This window comes from Numida meleagris, chromosome 4 (genome assembly GCF_002078875.1).
Source record: "Numida meleagris isolate 19003 breed g44 Domestic line chromosome 4, NumMel1.0, whole genome shotgun sequence".
In the NCBI taxonomy this organism is placed as follows: Eukaryota; Metazoa; Chordata; class Aves; order Galliformes; family Numididae; genus Numida; species Numida meleagris.
In genome coordinates, this window is record NC_034412.1 from 80,216,118 (window position 1) to 80,239,647 (window position 23,530).

General features: G+C 38.9%; 1 protein-coding gene across 3 annotated transcripts in view; it reads left to right on the forward strand.

The window, feature by feature from the left end:
* Positions 1,341–23,530, forward strand: part of DHX15 (DEAH-box helicase 15) — a 43,341-nt gene continuing 21,151 nt past the window's right edge. The window contains exons 1-6 of one of the 3 annotated variants that reach the window (XM_021394330.1): positions 1,341–1,560; positions 6,056–6,398; positions 10,363–10,556; positions 11,377–11,536; positions 11,944–12,162; positions 19,503–19,670. In XM_021394330.1, coding sequence (XP_021250005.1) covers positions 1,496–1,560; positions 6,056–6,398; positions 10,363–10,556; positions 11,377–11,536; positions 11,944–12,162; positions 19,503–19,670 — 1,149 coding nt within the window. In that variant the 5' untranslated portion in view covers positions 1,341–1,495. Of the gene's footprint in view, positions 1,561–5,675; positions 5,695–5,862; positions 5,882–6,055; positions 6,399–10,362; positions 10,557–11,376; positions 11,537–11,943; positions 12,163–19,502; positions 19,671–23,530 lie in introns of those variants that run through there. The other 2 variants (XM_021394332.1, XM_021394331.1) reach the window with 2 other exon arrangements.

The window sequence follows — 23,530 nt, forward strand, 5'->3', positions numbered from 1 at the left end:
CTAAGACAGTAATTTAAACCACTACTGCAGCACTGAGAGAACATGAAATAATAGACTGGGAAAGCAGGAAGGAACAGAGAAGAGAACGTCCAACAGTAGGTAAGTATCAAGAAATGTCCTTCTTGCCTTTCCAGAAGCTCTCAGAGATCGACTTTTATGAGCTATGCTGAATTATCAAGTGACTGTTTTGGAAAGCAAGGCAGCTGCTAAGATTTAGTGCTGGGTGGGAGGAGAAATGGCTGAAGGAACTAGTTGTGAGAGCAGAAGGGTCTACCTAGGAATAAGGGTGCTCCTACCAGTGGTAAAACAGTCCTCTTCATTTAGGGCATCTCATTTAGGGACATCTTTGTTTGCCTGACTTCATCTTCTCCTGCTCAGATTCATCTCTGCCTACTGTCAGAGGACAAACACAGCTTGTGTGGATGGTTAACGCAGCTCCTGGAAGGTGCTGGGGAAGGCTGGACATGAGGAACACAGGTTGGGACACAGAAACGGCCCTGCAGACAGGTCTTCTGGAGCCAGCCTGAGCCATAGATTTCTGCTGGCAGCTACGCTGGCTGGAAGCGTGAAAATAATGCATCAGCGTACAAGCAAAATCTGCTAACTGTATTGAGGAAACAGCACTTTTATTTCACGTGTCTCGTTGCACTTCAGAAACTGTGTTACTAAATGCCAGTGTGTGTTCACACCTAGAGAACACCTATGTAATAGTAGTAAAGTCTGATGGTGTTAGGAACATGAGCTTCCCTTGTACTAGCAATCCTTCACAAACATGGGAGACAAACTACAAGGGAAAGTGGGAAAAATGGTGTTTCTGGGTCTTTGAGATTTTTTTTCCCCTCACAAAACATATTGCCTTGAATACTTCCACTTACATTTGTATAGCCAAAGTCTGCACGTGCTTTTAGAGCTTGTAGTCTGAATGTCACTGGTTTTCTCATTTCTGCTGCTTCAGATGACTTGTGAAAGGTTGCATTTTTCTGCACCCAAGGCTAACATACCCATAGATGTCTGCAACGGCCCACAAAATCTACGTGCCCACATTATCGTGCTTTTAACTTCCACTGTGGAAACTCCTGATCCAGTGCTTGCCTGCCCCGGGGAATAGAACGGACTGCAGAATCGAGTTTCGCCTGTAGGGCGCTGCCAGCCCCTAAAGAGAGCACTCCGGACACTCCTCGAGCCACCCCACCCCGCAGACCCCGCACCCCTCCCCAGCCGCCATCACAGCGGGCCAGGCCGCAGCCGTTGGAATCGCGGGGCGGGGCCGAGCGGTGGCCGCGCGCCGAGGGCCGGCTCCGCCGAGCTCGCTCTCATGCGCGCGCGCGCGGCAGCGGCTCGCGCAGCCCCGGCGCTTCCTTCCGGCCGCCATTTTAGTGGCTGCGCCTGGCCTCGCGGCGCCGCTGCCGTTGCTGCTGTTCGAGGAGCGGAGAGCGCGCCCCGTCGTACCCAGTCCCGCTGTGCCCAGCGGCCCTCCGCCACTCCGGCCGCCGCCATGTCCAAGCGCCACCGCTTAGATCTGGGCGACGATTACAGCTCCAGCAAGAAGCGCTCCGACGGGTGAGGGGCGACGCGGCCCGGGGTGGGGGGATCGGCGCCGCTCCCGCGTAATCCGCTGCCCGTCCTGGGCCCGGGCCGCTCCCCGCGGGACGGGGCCTCCGCCGTGTGGGGCGGCGGGAAGGGATGGGAGCGGCGAGGCCTGGGCACAGCCCAGCGCGGGGCCTAGGCCCGGCCTCGGCCTTGCGAGCGGAGGAGGCGGATGGCGGCGGTGGGGAGGGAAGGAGGGGCCGCGGGCCGGGCCGGGTTGGGCTGGGGGCGGTGGGGCGGGAGCGGCGCGGCTCGGGCGCGCACCCGTGGGGCTTTGTGTGTGGCCCGCCGGCATCTCCCTCTCCACGTCTCCTTTTTGGTGTATTTCTTTCGTTTTCTTTCTGTGGTAAACGTGATCCCAGGGGTCAGCGTGAGGTACTGCGTGCTTAGTGCCTAAGGCGGTAGGAACGCCGTTCCTTTGTTAGCAGCCTGCGCCGGGTACCCGGCGGGGATGCGTCTCGTGTGAGGAGGCAGTACCAGGTGGGGTGGGGGTAGGATGTCACGGAGGGAATAGGTTTCTTTGTTTGTTTTGCACAAGTTAGTTTTAGGGCTCGATGCACCAGCTTTAGCGGACTTTTATCAAGGTTAGTGACATGGTGGGAACGCAGACAATGTGCTGTTACTGTTTTAGTGCACTCTGTTCATAATCCGTTTTCCCACTTCTTGGTTTGGGAGTGGAGGGCCTCTGAAGGCTCAGGAAGGAGAACTGTGCTTATCTGGCCTGCCCTTCTTGGGAAGCACAGAACCTGTCCTGAATCAACTCCTCCTTGAAGCCCCCCAGCATTGTTTGGGCATTGTTTGGGCGAGAGTGTTGATCTGTGAGGAATGTTTACTCCTGCTCTTAAAACTTGCAAGAGCTAAAAGTCTGCTGGAAGAGTTGGTATTTATTGATAAACAGTCTTGAAGCAGAACATGCCTTTTCTTTCTAATGATGAGTTTGTGCAACTCTAGCTTACAGCCACTAGTGTGATGCAACTATTCCCTGCATATAGGATCACCATAATCGTTTTTTCTTAAATGAATTGAGCTGTTAATTTCCTCTAATGAATTTTCTCCTGATTTGCCAGAAGTTGACGTAACTCTTTCATGTACACAGCAAAGCTGTGCGTATATGCTTTCTGTTACGCATCGATTTTTGTGAAATTTTCAAATGGTAATGGCAAAATTGTGCATTATTTGAATGTTACAACTCGTACGTTTTCACTTTTTGGATAATGAAAGGTCTCTTGACGGCTAATGGGTTTTGTATTTCTGAAAGAGTTGTTATTTGACATTGTTTTTACTGCCATTCTGAACTCTTCCCATTTTATAGAAATTGTAATCAGCGCCAAACAATGGTACAACATTTTTATGTAGAGGTCTTTAGACTTTATTGCCCCTTAAACATACACAGGTGCAGGATTTGTGTCCCTTTGTCCTTTCCTCATTTGCCATTAAAAGCTTTAAATGGCATAGGACTAAGAATAAGTCACTGTGGACTTGTTGAGTACTATTTATTCTACTTAAAGAAATACTAGTATTCCTTGAAATCTTGGTTCATCTAGCACAAGGCACACTACTCATCTTACATTGTCCTGGCTTATTTAAGGATTGGTATGTTTTAGAGCGTGCGGAAGGCTGAGATGTGCAGATTCTTGTTACCAACATGTATGTTCTTGTCATATTCTGCGCAGTGTGGCTTTATGCAATTTAGTTGGTTTTGAAACTGTATTAAGCTGAATTAGCTCCTTGAATAGATACCACATCCAATGCAGTATAGCAGTGTTCCTTGTATTCAAGCTGGGTCATCTAACTACAATGTAAAATGATGTTGAGTTGTTGCTATGTATTCTTTTCTGATTGAGGCCTGTATCAGTATGTGCAACACTACATGGTGGTGGTGCCATCGGTTTGCAGCTGTTCTTCTAGCCTTAGCAGCTTGACACCACATCTGTTCTCTTCCTGTCTTGAAGTATCCTCTGTGAAGAAAGAAGCTTTTTGGAAAGATGTGAATTGTTTGAAAAATCTTCTGTTAGCATGCTACTGTGCAAATTGCATACACACAATTTAAAACCTGATAGATTTTTTTTTTCCTAAGCATACTTACCTTCATTTGGTGTTGTCTAACATCACAGTTGCTGTGTTAGTGTGATTTATCATTCTCACTAATTATCTGTTTTCTTACATAAAGAGCGGAAATGCCAGTTTAACTGCTTTTGTTTGTATCAACTGCAAACAGCTATTGTCATGTCTCTTTAGCAGTGGCAAAAATGCATATATCATTGATGTTAGATTTGCTTAGACTTCTAATGTGATGAATGGTGGTTTAACCTTATCATTTCTTTTCCATTTTCAGTTTTATGTGCTTTTATATGCTCTAATTCAGTGATTTTTACTGTTTTTTCATCTATTTATACTGTATGTGTGGACATAAGGAGTTCAGGTAGCAAACCAGGGAACCTCACTTGAGAATAAAAATCGAACTAACAAACAAAAGATGCCCAACAAAGCCCACCAAACTTCTCCCATTTGTGAAGATTGTAATGGACTTGATCACATTGGTCTTGTGCATGAAGTTCTGATTCTTCTACACTAGTTTGTTTTTGAGCTTATGGTCAGTCTATTAAGTGCAGAGATGAAGAGTGACTTAAATGTGACATTTTACAAATGAAGAACTGCTAAGATGCATTTCTAGAAATTTTAGTGAAAACATTTGGCAGTGTAAGTGTCATGCTACCTGTCCCTTGTTTTGATGTGAGGCATCTGGCTGTGCCTGCTGGGTGTCAGTGATAATGGAAGGCTGAAAGACGGGTTTTTTTTTTTTTTGGAAAATAGTACTATTGTGGAAAGATCAATATTGGTGATTAGATTTAAGATGTAATATGTGGTCTGTTTTTTTCTGTGCTGATATCTGATTCCCCTCTTATATTGTTCTTAAATATCTTTGGAACAAGGAGAATCCACTCTCTTGGTTAACCTTTAAGCAGACTTTTTGACTTCTGAAATGTAGATAGAACATGATAGTTTCCTTTTCTGGTATGAGTGAACAGCTGGAAGAGCTAATGAGATAACAGCAACTGGGGAGTAACAGTTCCAGTTTGGTTCACACTTGCTGTCCTGTTCTGTACTGTAGCTAGAAATTTGCTTATTACTTTACCAGTTCTAGTTCAAAGGCTTTGCAGATAAAAGTGCCAATAACTTTTTTACTTGTACTGGTTTAAAATGTAACTTAAAAATGTAGTTTATTTATTGATAAAGGAGGATTTATTTCAAAGTGCAAAATCACAATAAGTTCTGGATTTTTATTGAAAATGTGCAGCTACAGCTCTTTGGGTAAACCTGGGGATTTCTTGGTGAGCATATCAGTGTTCAGTAGGGGAGACAATGCTGGATGTGAAGACAAGTATGTAGATCTTCATAATCTGAAACTATCACTAAGACTGAGGCGAGAGATGCAATTTTGAGCATACAACTACAGCAAAAATAATCCTCTTTCATTGCACTTGGAAAATAATTATTTCATGGACTTAATGATTGGAAGAAAGTATACTTCGTATACTTCGTATCCCTGATAAAAGTAATGGGCAGGTTCAAGATTGCTTGGTGTTTAATGCCTATTATTTGCTAGTGACTTGTTCAAACATTGCTACCTTGATTTTAGCTTTGTACGTTATTTTAATTCAGAGAAAATAGAGTAGATTTCTAACTTCAAGTAGTGTAATAACATTTTTCATTATGTATGCTCTTAAGTTTGTATTTCTCTCTCTTGTGAGGGAGACGTGGAATGGTTACTCTGACGTTTGTTTTGGTAATACAGAGATTGCCACAAATTGTGTCGCTATAGCACTGCTCCAGTTTTGGTAACAAATGGGAGTGCATACATGCTGCTGAAATAGAGGGTAGGAGGTGATACTGGAGAAAACAGTACGGCTGTTACTGGTTTTAAGCCTAAGTTTCTAACTCAACAATCAAAGTCAATTGAGTTAGAATTATATGGAAGACTTGTTTTAAAAAAAAAAAAAAAGATTTTAAATGGCTACAAAGTAATTGTGGGATGTTAGAATCAAACTTCTTCAGGGCTTGTTTATCATGAGTTTCTGCGACTGGCATAATTCTCTTGTTAACTAGGTGAGGAGTATTTAGTGTTCATATTTTTGCGCACTTCCAGGAAAAATTGTGAGAAGTCTAGAATATATAGCATATTGCTAATAGTCATTAAATGAAGAGAGTTAAGATGGGGCTCTCCACGGTCTTGCTTATAACGAGGAGCTGTAGCAGTAGTTGTGTACGGTGATTGATGCACACTATTCAAAATGTAAGTGGTTGCATTTTGCTTATACTCCAGGTAACTGTTGGAAGGAATCCTTGAAATATTTGGTTTATATCCACTTTGTATTAGAGATGTTTAAAATCAATTTGTATTCAAATTTCTTCATAGCGTTTAAATATCCAAGTATCTAACTTTCTGCTCTTTCCTAACTCATTTTAGGAAGGATCGTGACCGAGACAGGGACCGTGATGACCGGAAAGATCGTGACAGGGATCGTGACAGAGATAGAGATCGTGACAGAGAAAGGGAGAAGGAAAAGGAATTGCGAGCTGCATCTAACTCTACGCTCATTGCTGCTGGGTTACCACCTATGAAACCAGCTATGATTCCACACAGTATTAACCCTTTCACGAATCTACCACATACACCTCGTTATTATGACATCCTGAAGAAACGGCTGCAGCTTCCTGTCTGGGAATATAAAGAAAGATTCACGGATATTTTGATTAGGCATCAGTCGTTTGTGCTGGTTGGGGAGACTGGGTCTGGTAAAACAACACAGGTGAGTTCTTACTTACATGGTAGTGAAGTTCTTAAAGGTTGAAACAGTTGCTAAGTGAGGGGGTTGAAACTTTATTTGGTTTTTTGAAAGTCATTATGCAAAACACCACATAAATAAGGAGCAAGACTTGGTGTTTGATTTGCTTAATGAATACAGAAGTACATGAGGAGAATCTTTTGCCTTCCCTTGTTTCAACCCAGTCGTGTTCTCTGGCCTTACCTCCTGTAGGCACCTTGGTAGTTAAATTTTTGGTAAATGAAGATAGCTTTTTAACTGTTGGAAGTGTACTGATCTACAAACTGAGGTGTTGACTCCAAATTTGTATCTGGTTAGCTGCTTATGTAGGTGGTTGCTTGCAAGTAGGAAAAATGTTGCGAAAATAAACTCATGTTAGTGTTTTGTGAAATTTAGTGCTACAGGTATGAACTTCAGTGGCGTTTGGAATATCAGATACTGGTCTGATGTGGTCTTCCTCGGTGACAGCAGACATGCAGAGCTTCACTAGCCCTTAAGAGTTTTTGGGGATTGGGATAATGGGGAAGATATAAGAAAAGGCACGCCACGTTGTGTTTATAGCAGAACAAACTTGCTCAGCTCTTAAACTGTTCTCTGGTGTGCCATTTAAAATCTTTGTGGAAAAAATAATATTTAAATGTCTTTTGTTCTGTAATCTGATAAATTCCTTTCATCTAAGACAAATTTAAAAACTGAAGGATATATTCTAATCTTCATAAAATGGATTATAGCTAACTTACTGTAACTCCTAAAAGAATTTTTCATCATAAATTTGGTAGTTTGCAAAATGTGAAGGACATAGTACAGTGAATACCTTTTACATCTATATGTCTGAATGTTGTTTTGTGCTATTTACTGCATGTTTTAAGAAGTGCCTTCTTGTATAGAAGGTACCTTTGGGTGGTGGTGCTTTTTTTTAAAGATTTATCAGCTGTTGAATTGTGTTACTGCTTTACCTCTAGCTTATGGAAAGGACTTAAGAAACCTGAGGCACCTTTCTTAAAAGCAGGACTTAAGTATCTAAAGCACATAAATTATCTTGGAATCTTTTGTGCTTCCTCTGAGTTCTGACTTTGTGAGGCTGCAGATCTGAGTGCCTCTATGGGAATAAATCAATGAAAAGGATCCTGCTGTCAATTAGGGAAACTGTTTTGAATATGGTAGTATTGCATTTTTTTCTCAGTGCTGTTCTAAACCATTTGACGAGTGGGTGACTTTCTTCCATCTCCTTACGTTTATTGATCATAGCAAGATATTCTTCTGTGCCTAAATGTTGAAACTACATATGTACAGGAACTACTTACGCTTTCTTTTACCTGGTAGAAAGTTGGCATCTATGGCAATCTCATAGGAATTGTCCTTCCAAAGCGATTTTTAAGTTTCATGGCAGAGAGGCTGTAGTAGTTGCAGATCTTGCCAGATGGCAGCTCACTCAGAAGTTCCTTTCCCCCTTCGTAAATCCCATTTTTTGCTTCAGTCTTGATAAGCCCAGAGAAGTTAGGCTCTGCCAATGGAAATAATAGGAGATGTGAATTTTCCATGAAAGCCTTGTTCCACAAATTTATTTTAAATTTAAAAAAAGCTAACTCTATTAAACTGAAGTATGTTTTCTGTAGACTACTAATCTTCATCTCTCCAGTATTTGTCATAGCTTGCTTTGTAATTTAATCTTAAGCTTCTAAATTGTTTTCTTTAAACATTCTCAGACTAAGTTCAGCGTTGTAATTATGAAATGGATGAGTTGAATCTCATTTAGAAAGAAGTTAAATATGCTGTTTGCAATGTACACTCCCTTTTAAATGTGAGATTATTTGTGGCACTGCTATAATAATTTAAATATATTCTTTAGACGGTATAGTAGAGTAGCACTGCTTTTACTGAGAGTTTTAACTTTAAGGAATATGATGTTTGGCATAACAAGGGGTGCCACTTTCCAGCAAATTTTTGTGGCTCTGGAAGTTTAGAAGCAATGTTATTCTGAGCATGGCTTTACCTCCTGCTGTCCTTGTCTACAGGAGAGCCGATGTGAGTGGAAGTTGGACTCCACTATAACCAGTGAAAATGGAGAATTCTACCACAACTTTTAACAGAAAGTTCATTGGATAGAAGTAGCTCAGGACAGGCAAAGGAACAGTGCTCTTCCCTCACTTGTCCTGCATTCCTTTAAAAAATGTGGCTTTCTTTGGCTTGAAAATGAACTGTAACAGTCCTCACTACTTTTATCTTTGATTTCGCAGGCCTCTGTGTTTGTCTTGGCCTTTTTTTTTTTTTGATGATGGTTATCTTTGAAGAAGTCATTGAGGTTAGGAGGTGCTTATCCTTTTTTTAACAGAAATTTAGGATTTTTATAGGTAGGTTTTTTGCATCAGTGGAGTTAACTTTGTTCTGTAAGATCTTGATGATGGAAGTTGTTTAGTGTTCCCAAAAGTGGTCATCATTCAAGTAGGAAACGTATATCGTGATCCTTCGTTTTTTTTAAAACAGGGCCTGAGAAGTGTTCTGGTGATCTTCTAAATCAAATTAATGTGTTGAAATCTACATAGGCTTCGTCTTTCATTTGACGCCGGTGTTGTAGATTTTGTTGTTTCCTGGAAAACTACCTCTAAATTACTTCTATTTCCCTTTACTGTATCCAGAGAGACCTGCTTTAAAGTTGATGTCAGGATTGGCTCTGTTTAAAGTTAAGAACCTTCACTTCATTCATAGTTGAGTTTTTACTAGTGACTTGAGAAGCAGCTTCATTTTTCTGTATTCCACTCTTGGGAAGCATGTTTGTGCTGCTGGGTAGGATTCCAGATTCACGTCATCAGTATTCATGAGCTGTTGTTATTTTTAGTTTTGAATAGAATTTCCTATTTGAGTTTTTTTTGTTCAGAATTGTTAGTCTTTGCTTTCTTTTTTTTTTTGGACTTACACTGGGGGGGTTTGTTCTCCATTTTAAGAAAAAAAGACCTTTTTATTAGTCTACAATTGTCTGTTGTGGATATGTCCAGCTGTTTCCATTTTGCCATAGAAATACAGTATTTGAGAAGAAAAATCTTCCTAGGTTACTTAAAACTACGTGGCTTTTTCTACTATTCTGTATTGGTTCAGTGCATGAATGTTAGCACTTTTTTTCTGTAATCATGAGGTTTTTAGAATACTTTTAAAACCAGTTAGTAAGGAGGAGTAGATTTTATATGATCTGTAGACTTGGAACTGGCTCTGTCTGGAGATGTCTCTTCATAAAACATCACACGGGATGTGTTAATAATACTAAATTTTCTTCAAGCTGTTACAATACAAGTTCTTCTGAGTAAAGCTGCTTATTATTTGTATTTTTCTGGAGAACGAGAGCCTGACAAATAAGTAAAATGTGTTGTTAAAAGAACTGAAACACTAGGATTTCATATCTGGTTTATAACAGTTCTAAAGAACAGGAGTTAACCAAATGGGCGTAACTAATTACTTATTTGTCATTATCCCTGGGTAGCCAAGTTTTATATCATTAAAATATATTTTGCTTAATCTACATTAATAAGCAGTGCTTTTTTAAAGACACAAAGTATAATTTGTTTACTCTAAAGCTTAAAATGCCTGACTGTGCTATTGATCTCAGTTGTGCATGTTAACTTTGATCTTTTGCATTTGAGCATATTGGCTGCTGCTAACTATCTGTGTAAGCTACTGAACTAACAGTGCTCAAAGGTTCTGTGAACCTATTTATTTCCTTGACAACTTTAGAGATAGTTAGTTACTTGCTTAGCGTGAGTGTGTGTTTTACTTAGTGGTGTTGAGTCTAATTAATTAGTCTGTCCGCATCCCCACTCTGGATATTTTTGTGCATACAAAAATATCAGTGGGTCACCTCAGTGGAATTATAAATATATTTAGTTGATAATAACCACTTCTTTATACATTGCATCTGGCTATTAAAAGTGTGATTGAAACTGAATTTTATTCTTGACAGATCCCTCAATGGTGTGTTGACTACATGCGCTCGTTACCTGGACCAAAGAGGGGAGTAGCATGTACCCAGCCGAGGAGAGTCGCTGCAATGAGTGTGGCACAGCGCGTTGCTGATGAGATGGATGTAATGCTGGGCCAGGAGGTTGGTTACTCAATTCGATTTGAGGACTGCAGTAGTGCAAAAACTATCCTCAAGTAAGTACGGTGACTGTCCAATAAAGGTATAACTAGTCTTCTTGAGTGTGGGGGATCACAGGGCTGTGAAGGGTGTTAGCAAAGTTTTGAAAGAAATAATGAGGAAAGGAATGCACAAACAATTGATATTTGTGAGTGGAGAAGAGATGGGGGCTGTAGAAACACGGGCTGTGGGAGTGGATTACACTTGAGTATGAGTTGTTCTTAAAGAAAAGTTGTGTTGACTTCTGTCAGTGTTAACATAGTACCCGAGATAATCCTGATGAAGTTCAGGAGTTTACTTCACTAGTAAGCTTCAGAACTGATCTGTGCCTAGCACTAGGGCACATAACTGAAGCTTGACTATACTAGTGTTTTATTTGTCAGATGTTCTAGATTCCAGTGCTTTGTAGGTGAAACCAAGCCCACTTACCAAACATGGTTTACAGATCATGTTTGGAATGGTCAGTTAAAAATAAAACTAATGCGGGAATAGTGTTTCTAGGATTCAAGTTGTAATTTTTTTTCCTTTATTTTCCTTTCTTTAATTGTAGATCTGGAAGTTTGCCAGTAATAGCCTTTAAGCTACTCATGAATGTTGCCAAAACTTGTTGACTCTTGTTTTTTAAGCTTAGTCACTACTGCCAGATTTCATTTATATACCCTACGGTAACTTCTATCTGAAAACATAAATGGGTTTTTTGCCATGCTGGAAATAGTTTACTAATGCTTCTGTTTTAAAAACAAGGGTTATAAAGGCTTTTCTTCAAGCGACATAGTGAATAATAAGAAAGAGGATTATATATCAGACTTAATAAATAGAAATTGTCTTTGCATTCAGGTATATGACTGATGGTATGTTACTTCGGGAAGCGATGAATGATCCTTTGCTGGAGCGCTATGGCGTTATAATTCTTGATGAGGCTCATGAGAGAACACTCGCTACTGATATTTTGATGGGAGTTCTGAAAGAAGTTGTAAGACAGAGAGCTGATTTGAAGGTCAGTAATGATGAAGCTTAGTGCCGTCTCCTTTGCAGTTAGACGCTCTTCTTCAGCATGACTGTGTGTTTACCACTAGCTAATTAAAAAAAAAAAATCAACAAGCATAGATCAACAGGCTTTTTGATCTGTTAATGGTGAACTGGATTGGAAAGATAACGCTAGGAAGGCCTTATTTGTATTAAAGAAAATACTAGGAAGGCACAGTTATAGATATACCTTTCCGTATTTAATTCAGATGGTTTTTTGGACCTTGAAATAAAGGTGCTTTGTTCAAGTGATAAAAGCATGTTTAAATCATGGCTAACATTGAGTTTAGTGTCCTGCTACTATATTTTATGTGTGTAACATTTCACATGTCCTTGTCAGCCTCTGAGGTAACTTTTTTTTGTTGTCTAAACCTACAGGTTATAGTTATGAGTGCAACTTTAGATGCTGGCAAGTTTCAGATCTACTTTGATAACTGTCCTCTTCTAACTATTCCGGGTCGTACCCATCCTGTGGAGATATTCTACACTCCAGAACCAGAAAGAGATTACCTTGAGGCTGCCATTCGAACGGTGATCCAGATTCACATGTGTGAAGAAGAGGAAGGAGATCTTCTACTCTTTCTTACCGGACAGGAGGTATTTTTTTCCTTTTTCCACCCATTACTTCATGCAGAAACTGTTGAAAGTTACTTGTACAGGCTGAAATGTTTAGTTTCCTTTATCATTCGGAAATGGTGTGAGGAACTCCGCTTACCATACACAGTGGTTAAGCACTTGAAATGAGTTTGCAGTGTACATGTACTTTGCAAGAGATCTCTAAAGTGAAAATTTTCATATTAGTCTTGTATTTCTGAAATAGAAACATAGCATGTGAAATGTAGGCTTGTACCGAGATGAACTCGAAATGTCTGGGTACCTGGTAGTGTGGTGGGTTTGATTGAAAATGTAGTTCTGTCCACTTCTGGATACATATAGTACTTCTTAATAGAAGATTGATGCTTTGCTTCTGATGCTGAAGAGCTCTCAGAAGTACTTCTAATAAAGATGTTTCTTCCTTCCCATCTATGAATAGTTTTGATTATTACATAATGGTCGTTCTGTACCACAAATGATGAGACTTATATCTCAGAAATGTACTCGGTGGCTTGTGAAAGATAATTTTACAAAAATGGTAAAGCTAAACTACTAGAAGAAATAATTTTGTGGAAATCTTAAATCTTTTGACTGGTGTAAACTGTATACTTTTACTAATCTGTTTTTACATTCTTTTGGATATCTAATAGACTGTGATGGAGGAAAACTTAAAAAAAAAAAAAGTTTAGGCCTTGTGAAAGATACAAATAATCTAAAATCCCTATTTCTAATAGGGAGAAAGAAATGCAGCTAGCAAAACTATTTGGGGTTGTTTTTCTGTTTTTACTTTTCTCTGGCAGTGGAGATACTGCTGATGGGGATTCTCAGGTGATTTTTTTTTTTAAGTGTGCCTGGTTTTCTCATTTCAGTGGACACTTTGCTCAGCATTTTTTTTTTTACATGTAGCCACTTTTTGTTTTGTCCTTGTCTCTACTGTTCCCCAAGACAGCTTTCTCTGACTCATTGTTCTTGCAGGTGCTTGTCTTGAAGAGATCCTTCAAATGGATTGAAACAGCTCTGTGTCTTTTTGTAATCTATACGTGGACAGCCTTAGCTATGCCAAGGGTGAAAGAAACTGTGCAAATAATCAGTGTTGCTAAAGGTGCACAGATCTCTTGAGTAGGTCTGGTCACACAGGTAGATACATCTATGCTGCCTGCTAGGTCGGTTTTAAGGTATTCCATTAAAAAGGCTTCTGGCAGATAACCTATTCCAGTAGAGAACCAAAATAAAATATTTTCCTTAAGAGAGACAGTCACAGGCTTTTACATTTGTCCTCTTTCATTTAGAATATTGCTACAAGTTAAAAACATGGATAGTGGAAAATATTGAAGGACCATGGCTTTGAAGCCTGCCTGTCAGGTTTTTGATTAGAAGTTGTAGTTCAGAGGTGTTTGGCTGGTAGATAAGAGAATTACTGAATCAGCTGTTCCAAGTAGGTGAATGGAATTGGTGGTGATAAAATGAAACAATGCTGTGCAGCTGTTCAGCAGGTTTTGGTGTCTTTAACCTGAATGCTTAATCAAGCTGATCTTCCTCTTTTCAAGAGGAACGAGGACTTACCCTTTACATTTTCGGTTGATGACTTTGCTACATCAACTGCTATATGTTGATCTTAATTGTGTGATATAACAATTCTGGGTTTTCTTGGGGGGGGATCTTCAGATGTTATTGACTGTATTGGCCCAACTCTACTTCAATGTTTGTCAAATGGATCTGAGCTCTTCCTTTAGTACTCGCTGTTGCTTGAGAGGGACTCTGTTCTATAGTATGAATAAATTCTTTGAGTTTCATGGTTAATTTAGAGTGGCGTGTTATGCATGAAAGCTTTACAAAACCACATGTATATGATACGCATAGAGACAATAATGCATAAGTGTGTCTAGTGATTTCCCTGTATTGTCTTACTGAATTGCTGAACTTGCATTTGTAAGCCCCCACCCTCTTGTCTTTTTATGTAGGAAGCTCCAGTTCATGTATCCATGCACGGTACTGACAATGGAGCAGCTCTGCCTGGAGCTAGTGTGAATTGAGCTAATTAGGGTGAAGAGTGAGATTAAGGTGGTTAATGGATAGTGGACTCCTGTGAACACAGGTTATCTCATTTCAGCCTCACATAGAATGAGTAGAGGTTCATGAACTGGAGGAAGGGTAGTACCAGTGATTGTGGTCAAGTGCTAATGGCATGAAGTTTCTTGCTTTTCATTTGAGACGTCAGCATTAAATATTTCAAATAAGACAAGTTGAAAAATATCCGCAATCATGCTGAGACAAGTTCAGTGTTGACTTGTTGACAGAGGAGTTCTCAGCTATGGTGAAGTGTTGACTTTATCCTTGTAAGACTGTTCCTTGCCTGTCTTTCTTGTATTTTACAAAGTTTTGTTTCTCTGAATCTGTGAGCATCTCCTGGAATTGTGCATTTCGGAAGACCAGTCATTTTAACTGTTGCTTCATTCTGTTTTTAGTATATAGCAGTTTGCATTCATTCCTACAGAAAGAGAAATTTATGAAGTTTCAGGCGCTCTTGAGTACAAAGACAAAATTTCTAGATAATGTCATTAAAGCTGGATGTGGCTGGCTGTGCCCTGTGATTCTTTTCTTTTACAAATTCCTAAGGTGTCTGTGAAAATTTCTGCTTTGTGGAGCCTTTCTGATTTTATTTATGCATTCCACCCCCATTATTTTACACAGTATAAAATTGACTTGAACCTTTTTTTTGGCATTTGTTTTCTTCACGGTTAAAAGTTGCCTGCTTGGCTCACTTATCCAAGATGAGGCTGTGTCTGAACTGTGCAATGTAGCAGCTCATCTGCTGTAGCTAAGACTGCTACCAACTATTTAAAAGATCTTAAGAACTGGAGCACCCTTGAAGTTCTATTGAAGTCAGGGGTTCTTTGTGTAGGCCTCCAGTACAGTGTCAACTAAAGAAGAAAGTGCTTCTGAAATAAAGTTCTTAAGGACCATGTTTACAAAATAGTTAAATTATTTTCTTATGTCAAGCTCTCAAACGGTTATGCTAAATGTTCTTAAAATGACAGTGTTAGTTGCAGTCTTTCTGTAGAATCAGTTTTTTGAAAGCTAATGTTATGTAGTTTCAGTCTTAAGATGGAGTTGAGCTTTACCAGCGAGTTAAGTGGATGCTCACATGTCAGTTCAGCAATTGAGCCAGGATATTTGCTGGCACTAGCAGCACGTCAGTGGCTCAGGGCAACTTTGGTTATTTGATAGAGCTGCACTTGAGCTCCAATGCAAGTTAAAGCCTCAGCCATGGTATTGTGGATGAGTACTGCGCACAAAGGGAAGGAAATTTATGTTATTGAGTTGAATTGTTAGCTTAGAGTGGGCATTTTAAGTCATAAGGCTCATTCCAACTGCTCTTCCCAGGTTTCGTCTTACTCTTTTTACCACTACTTCAGCAGAACTCCTTGCTCAGCACAAATGTGCTGCTCATGGTGTGTTGCTCTAACTCGATAATACACGTAACTGCTCCTGTAACCCTTCAGTAGGTGTGCCTCGTTCTGTACTGCTTAAGTGCCATCAGGGAAAAAAATGAATGTGACTTTCTCATGACCATTCAGTTTAAATAATATAATAAAGACTATTTTCAACAGTAGGTAAAGGGAGGGGGGAAGTAGCTCTCTGCATGATGAGAAGCAAAATTGGTCCCTTCTATGGTTAATTTTATACAGCTCCTTTTAGGTGAACTGGTAATTATATGTTGAAATTCTTCTTGATGCAGAGCTAGGGAATATTAAATATTGGACTAGTGAGGTGATACACTTAACAGTGCAGATGCAGTATCAGAAGAATTTGTGGAGCTGGGGATGTACTTACACTTCACTTGTTCCTTACTCTTTTTCTTACGTATGTTCTAATGCAGAGCTTGAGGAACCAATATGTTTCTAAATTAAATTGGCACAGATGTCTTCAGAAGTCATATCCAGAAGATTTTCTGTGATTAGGCTTTTAAAAGTGAGATCTTTCAGGAAACAAACTAAACTATCCACTGCCATGAACCACAACAAAAAAAACCCATAGTATTATTAAGCTTTGTTTGTGTTTTTAATCTTGCTTTTTTTTCTAGTATTTACTAATAGGAATCAAAGCTGCAAGGGTCATATGGAGTGGGAATTTGTCACTCATTAAGCCCTTAGGTGAGTCATAGGTTAAGCAACATCACTTAGAACCCTAGCGGTTTTAAATACTGGCAGCTTTCTGTTGTCTTCTCAGATCACCTCTGGGCTGAAGAACCGGGGTTTTTTGGGAGACTTACCCTTTTTTCACATCCCCTTGCCATACTTTAAGCAGTATGAAGGGTTTTATGTTTTCTCTTGGGTGGATTGGGGAAGCGATTTAGTGCCTTAAAGAATAGGAATTCAACTCTACCATCCTAGTATGTCTTGTTGTAGGGTAAGTAGTTCTGTGTGTTTTGAAAGCAGGAAGTGGTGGTCAGTGTGATCCTTTGGGATAAGGGATGCAAGCAGTACTGAGCAGTCTGAGATAAATGGAAGACAGACTATGAAAAGGTTGTCTTGAGCATTAAAGTAACTAACCTGCAGCTAGTGTTTTCTGTGGTTAGTTAGTAGTACCTTTACTGTGTGGATTTCTAGGTGTATTGATCAGCTGTGAGAGAGGAAAAATAAAACATTGTGCTCTCAATTTGTTGACAGCTTGATATGAGTAACAGTTGTTGCTATTCCCAGAATGTGGTATAAAGCAGCAATCCTGGCTTTCTGAGAATTCAGGACTTTTTATGTCAACAGGCGTCAAACTCAGATTTTCCTTGTTGTCTGGTGACTCTCTGCATTTCTAGCTCCACAGAAGGACAGCATCAGTGAGAAGGATAAAAATTACTGCGTCTGAAGGTGTTGTTCTTTAGTGCCTGAGCAAAAAGAAACACAGTCATAAGCCTGCCTTCTCCCTGGAAAAGTGGGTTAAGATGGAGTGAAAGTCTCATCAGATTCAAGAAGCACAAGTAACCTACTTAGTGTTTTGCAGAAAATAGAGATGCCTGTACTACCACTTCTGATAAATTAAAAGGAAATCGAGCACTGTGTTCTTGCTTTGTTTATAAACAAAACACTGAGAGGCATTGCTTCCCATATGGACTTAGGTCTTACTGAGCTTCATGACAAGGCTGGGAATCCATCCCTCGGAGGGAAGGCTGGAGCTCGCCGACCTACACAGTTCTAAGAAGGAATCAAACAGTGAATAATGCGACAGCATGGGGAGAGTCTGGAGGAGTGGCACACCCCGTATTGCCTTTGATCACAAATAGGGAGTTGGAAATAACTAAAAGCCAGCAGTCTTGTGATTGAAAGTAATGCTCCTTTAGTTTAAATAAACTTCTTTACTAGGCGTTCTAAATCTGAAGTAGTGATAATTTTACCACCACTTCAGTATATTGTTAATCCATTTTGATCAAGCTAGGAGCTTTTGAGAACGTTAATGTAGACAGACAGGCTGGGACAATTCTGAGAACTACAATACTATTTTGATAGTGTCCTGATCTTCTGATCAGGAGCTCAGCTTCTTGCTGGATTTAGTGTTTAACTTCTTATGTTTTTGTAAGGCAGTCTGATTATCTATTGAATTTCTAATGGATGTCCTGGTAGCAGCTTGTGAAGACTTGGAGCTAGGTGCAAATTTGAGAGAATGTGGCTGCTGAGTTAGTCAGCTACTTGCTTTTGACATGTAGACTTTTGTCATAAGATGGTAACATGAAATTATTTATTTACTGAACTACTGTGCATGATGTGTCAACTACATTAGGTTTTTACTTTTCACTGAGAGGCTATTAATGAACTTTCTGGAAGGGTTTGTCAACTTTGTCTCCTTGTATTGACTTTGGTGTAAATAAATTTATTCTTTGTTAATAAACCAGTAGGGGGCATTCCAGCTCAGTTTCTTGTGTGCCTCTTATGTTGTGAAAGGTGTATTGGATTTGTTGGCAAAATGCACCTTTGTTTGAAAGTTTTTTGTTGTAAATATGTGCAGTTCACTCAAATAGGCAATATAATGCCAGAAGGCATTAGGCTTACTGTTAAAGAATACTTTGACATCAAAGAGGTAGGCCTTGCAGCTGTTACTTTGCTGTGCTTCTGTTAATTACATATGCTGGTCACTGCAGAACATGAGTATTGTATTACGTGTGCTTATTTAAAGCATACTCAATGCAGTTATGCTGAAAACTATAAAACCTCAGAACAAATAAAGATGATCTCCAAATCTTGTCGGGTTTGTTCTACATTCTACCTGAATTTTATAGTTTCTACAAAGGAAGCTGCTTTCGTTTCCATAATTATAATTTAAAGCAGGGGCTTTATATTCACTAATGTTTTATGTGCTCTTGTGAGTATCCTAAGCATAACTTTAACTCCAGGCTGGTGAACTAATTGTGGTAAGGGAAGTCTGGCCTGTTCTCGGAATATGTTGTAGACACGGTTTTGCTGACTGTTTTTCTTGTCACGATGATTTTATCCTCCCATCGGTGGCTCACTAGAAATATCAGTAGTTGATTAGAGTACCTCTTAATTATACTAATTAGTAATACCAGCAATTTTAAGTTGAAGTTAATGAATTGTATTATTTGTTGGCCTAATTTTCATTACATTTTGTCATAACTGTAGGCTACATAGCTGACTTAAATCTCTTGTTTTAAACTGAAACTTAATTGTAAGTGTGCTGCACTGAACTCTTGTGTAAGAAACACTAGCAAATACAGTACTTTACTAAGGTCAAAACTGCATGAAAAGCTGTACAATCTGCAGAGTATGTCACTCCGTATGTTCTACTGTTTAAATGGAATTTCAGTTAATTTTACTTCAAAATCTGAAGCACTGGATTAAGAGGTTTGGTTCTGAGCATCCATGTTTATACTGTAGAGGTGTTTGTTCTCATTAGGTACAATGAAGCAAATCTTCCATATAATTGCATTAGTGATACGTGACATTGAAGCTTAATTGGCTTATTTAAAATATCTTGCACATCAATTTCTCTTAGATTGTGAAAATTGAAAAGGTCATGAGTGCAGTTTAATATTCCAGGGTGAGAGATTTCAATTTTAGTACAATTTGTAGAGAATTAATTAGGAAACATGACTAAAAGAAAAAGGATGTTGCATGCAAATGAGGCTGTTCATTAGAGTATAGAAGAAGCTGAGGAATCTTTGAGCTTTGTGGAAAATTTGACTGGAAATTTGGCGAGCACCTGGGATTTTCTTTTTTAAGTTATTGTAATTGTTTTTCTGGGTATAGACTTAACAACTAATGACAATTGTACTCTAACATGGAGTGGATTAGCTTTCCCATGGAGTCCTTGTAACCACTGTTCTTGTTTTGCAGGAGATTGACGAAGCCTGCAAGAGGATAAAACGTGAAATTGATGACTTAGGTCCTGAAGTGGGTGACATCAAAATCATTCCATTGTATTCTACCCTTCCTCCTCAGCAACAACAGAGGATTTTTGAACCTCCCCCACCAAAAAAACAAAATGGAGCAATAGGAAGAAAGGTAAATAGTATGTTTTAATACGCTTTTCGCAGTTGGTTGAACAGCTAAGACAGTTTCAGGTATTCTAAGTGTACAGCAAGGAGTGGAAAGTTTTAATGAAGCCTTAATCTCTATGACATTTAAATTTTTAGATGATTCTGATCTCATTTCTTCATGCAGTTCAAAATTTTGGCTTCCTTATGTGATGCCAGACTCTACTAAGTTTGATTTAACTGAATGGAACTGGCATTTGTACAAATTTCTTTTGAGGAAGAGAAGTCGGAGCAAATACTGAATTTGCCAACTGCTTGATGTATGTGGAGGGATGGAATTTTTTCCCTGATGAATTGAGACGCATGCTTTCTGGAAATGAAACTGCCAGATAATGTCCTACGAAAGGGTTGGTCATGTTTTGTTTGTTTCTCAAGGCTTCTGCGAAGGTACAAGTTAAAACAAGTTCTCTAGTTAGAAGGTCATTCGAACCAGGAAACTGGGGTTATTTTCATTCATCAGACAAAAAAGATGGAGAAACTAAAAAACTTGAGAAACAGCGTTAGTGAATATTCTTCACAAAATTATAATGGTTCAACTCCTGGATGAATATCTAAACTACGTGAGAAGCTTTACGGATTCCTCTAAAACTGAGCATTTGAAGGAATCTGATAGAGCTTCTTGAGGGTAAACTAATGCTATTATGAAACTGTAGCATTCACCAAGTTAGATTTTTAAGGTCAAAGCTGAATCATACTATCTGCTTTAGGCAGGGTTTATTCCTTGATTATTTTCCTTTTTGGGCAGTACAATGTATGTAGAATAGTAGTGACCACTTCTTGGTGCTCTGTAAGAACAAGTTAATTTCACTTAATTTAGTAACTATTTATTTTCCCCATCAGTGTTGATTTTGGATTGTATGCTTTCTGCAATCATGAAACTAACACTGCATGTAGATTGTATTAGTAAATACCTCAAATGAATGAAATTGATTTTCAGAGCTGTGTATTTCAGTACATTTTTGTTTGTTCAAAACTGTGGACTTCAAAACAATTTCTGTTACTCTTGATAAGAGGATAACAGATGCATTATGTTGAACTGTCAAAGAGTGTACCAGTGTTTAGGAGACTCTCTTTGTACCGAGTATCTTACTACAAGAAAAACAGCCAGGCTGGAAAAGCTTCAGCTGTGGGCATAATATGTAAGCAACAGATTCAAACCTATGGAGTCATTATGTTAACAGAATTTTTTTTCCTTTTTGCTGTGCTTCAAACTGTATGTTTGACTGAAGTGTTCCGGTATAGCTTTCTCACTTCATGATAAATATAGGAATGAAAAATGTATCTGTGTATTGAGAAGTTACTGTTGTAGTTTCAGTTAGCGATTGAAATATGTGAAGTAGGACCATGAGTCTTGGGCCTCTGCTACGTTACCAAATGCCAGCATCCACTGTCTGCTGTGGGAGCTGAGCCTGGTTTTCAGAACTGCTGGGGAAGGACAGCTCAAAAGAGATCTGAATCATTTGAAAGGCTCTAATGGTCATAAAATAAGGGAAGGGCATAAGGTATCTGATTACTTTTTTCCTGAGCTTTAGTTCCTGAGTTACCAGCTTATAAGAAAGTGATGCTAGTAACTTAGTCAGCCGTGACCAGTGCGATGTTAAAACTCGAGAGAAGTAATGTCTTGTGCATTAATCTTTAGGTTTCAAACATTAGTAAACTGCTTGTAAATTCTAACAGTTTAATTTTAACTATGGTTAGCATTTTAAGCATTTCAGCATGGCACATGAGAACCATTACCTGTAGCGACCATATTCTTTTTAGGGGGAAACTAAAGTTCAGATATGAGTCGTGTTTTTTTTTTAAGGGCTTTTCAGTGGTATTTCCCTTGGTAAATCCTGGAATGGGGGGGTTCCTTATTTTCTCTCTTTTATGGTTAACATGTTTAAAAGGGGAAGAGGAGAGAAAGTGCATTGAGGCTGACTGTTCTCTTCTGTGATTCAGTTGGAATTTGTGCAAGATAACACACGTACCTTGAGTTTTACATTGCAGAACTACTTTTAGTGTAAATAGGCATCTAGTTTTGCCCATTATTTTCTATAAACAAAACAGTTTCTGACTGCAGAATGGAATTTCCAGACTTGTTTTGGTTTTTTGTTACAGGAAACTTAAGAGTTACGAGTTAATGCGTGGGCAATATATAGAGATCTTAACATTTAGCTAAAATGTAGCTTTTCAATATTCCAAGTAAGCTGTTAAATCTCTGAAAGTCTTTGGGGTATCAAATTGTTACTGTGATCTCTGGAAATCTTTTTGCCATAACCATTTCTTTAATTGCAATAGTGCAGTTAAAGCTGTAAAACTGCAGTTAGAGGTAATGAGATGCAATTTATTATTTTACGTAATTTAGCACTAATTTCCTTCGTCTGATTTCCAAGTAAACTTTTTTCTGATTTAGACTTCAGATGTGGTGGGACTTAGATTTCTTACAGTATTACATTAATTCCTTCTATTTTTTAAAATAATGTTACATTAATAAGTGAAATTTGTACATACAAGGGGATCCACTGTTATAACTATTTTTTTCCTCTACTCTTGGAAAGTCCTGCATAATTCTGAGTGCAAGACCAGTAAATTCAAGTTAAATCGGGCCTCTGTGGGCTAGTCTTAGTAACAGCATTGGGTTATCAGTATTGAAATGTTCTGATTAAAAACTGGAGATCAAAACAGGGCGAAAACTTTTCAGTGCCCTTTTGTAATTCATTTTGAAGCTTCTGGGGAGGAACGCTTTGTGCTTGAGTAGGTCCAGAAGAAGTTCAGACTTTTGATAAAATGCGATCTGCAACAGCAAGCTGAATGTGGATCGACAAGCCTTTTAATGTGGGAGTGCTAGTTTAATTTGCATATTAAATTACTTGCAAAATTTTTGTGACAATGCAATTGTGCTTCTGTGTCACCACTTAATTGCATTGATTTTTTAATAGGTTATTCCTCAGTGAGAGGTGTGTGTTTTTTAGAATTTCTGAATAGCGTATCATTTCAGGATGGAACACCATATTGAATCCAAATTCCTTTATTTTTCCCACCTAAATATTGCGTTGATTATTGAGCAGCTTCTAGGTGGGCTTAGACATTTGAGTCTACTTGAGATGCAGTGAGTTACGAATAATGACTGTCTAAGTGGAGGGCCAGGAGGAAATCATTAGGATTATCTGTCTGTTCCAGCCCCTGGCTTCATTGTAATACTGAACAAATTTTTAGGAGAATTAAATTCTAATGGCTAAACTGAAAATTGTGATGCTGGTTCTCTAAAATTAAGAAATAAAAGGTAAGTAGTCTACCTGACATCCTGAACTCCTTTTAAATCTTCTTTTTAAGGTTGTGGATTAAATTTTAACATGCGGTATGTGACTTAATGTGATCAGTGTTGGGATGAGAACTGGAAGTATCTGTAGACTGTTAACGCTGAACGTAAATGTTTAAATGGCAATGAACCAAACCTCAGAACTCACACATGCCTTTGCTGTAGTTTTGTGTGAGGCGATCTTTAGAAATTCTATAGAAACTCAAAAACGTAACCTTGAAAATACGTGAATACACTTGACTATCCAGTAACTTAAGAAGATAGAGTTGAAATTAAAGTGTTTGAGGATTTTTGCTGAAATGTACTGATAACTGCTTTATTGTGAACCAAGTGAAAAAATGTACTGTGCTCCAGTGTGTGTAAAATAATAAGCATATATCTGCTTTTGGCTGTTAATATTTGAGTGTAAAACAGGGAAGGCTTTCCTCAGTGCTTAACTGGAGAGGAGCATCTGTGGATAAATTTGACTCAAAGTACAATTACATAACCCTTGATATAATACTATTTAACCAGCTTGCCCTCTTTGT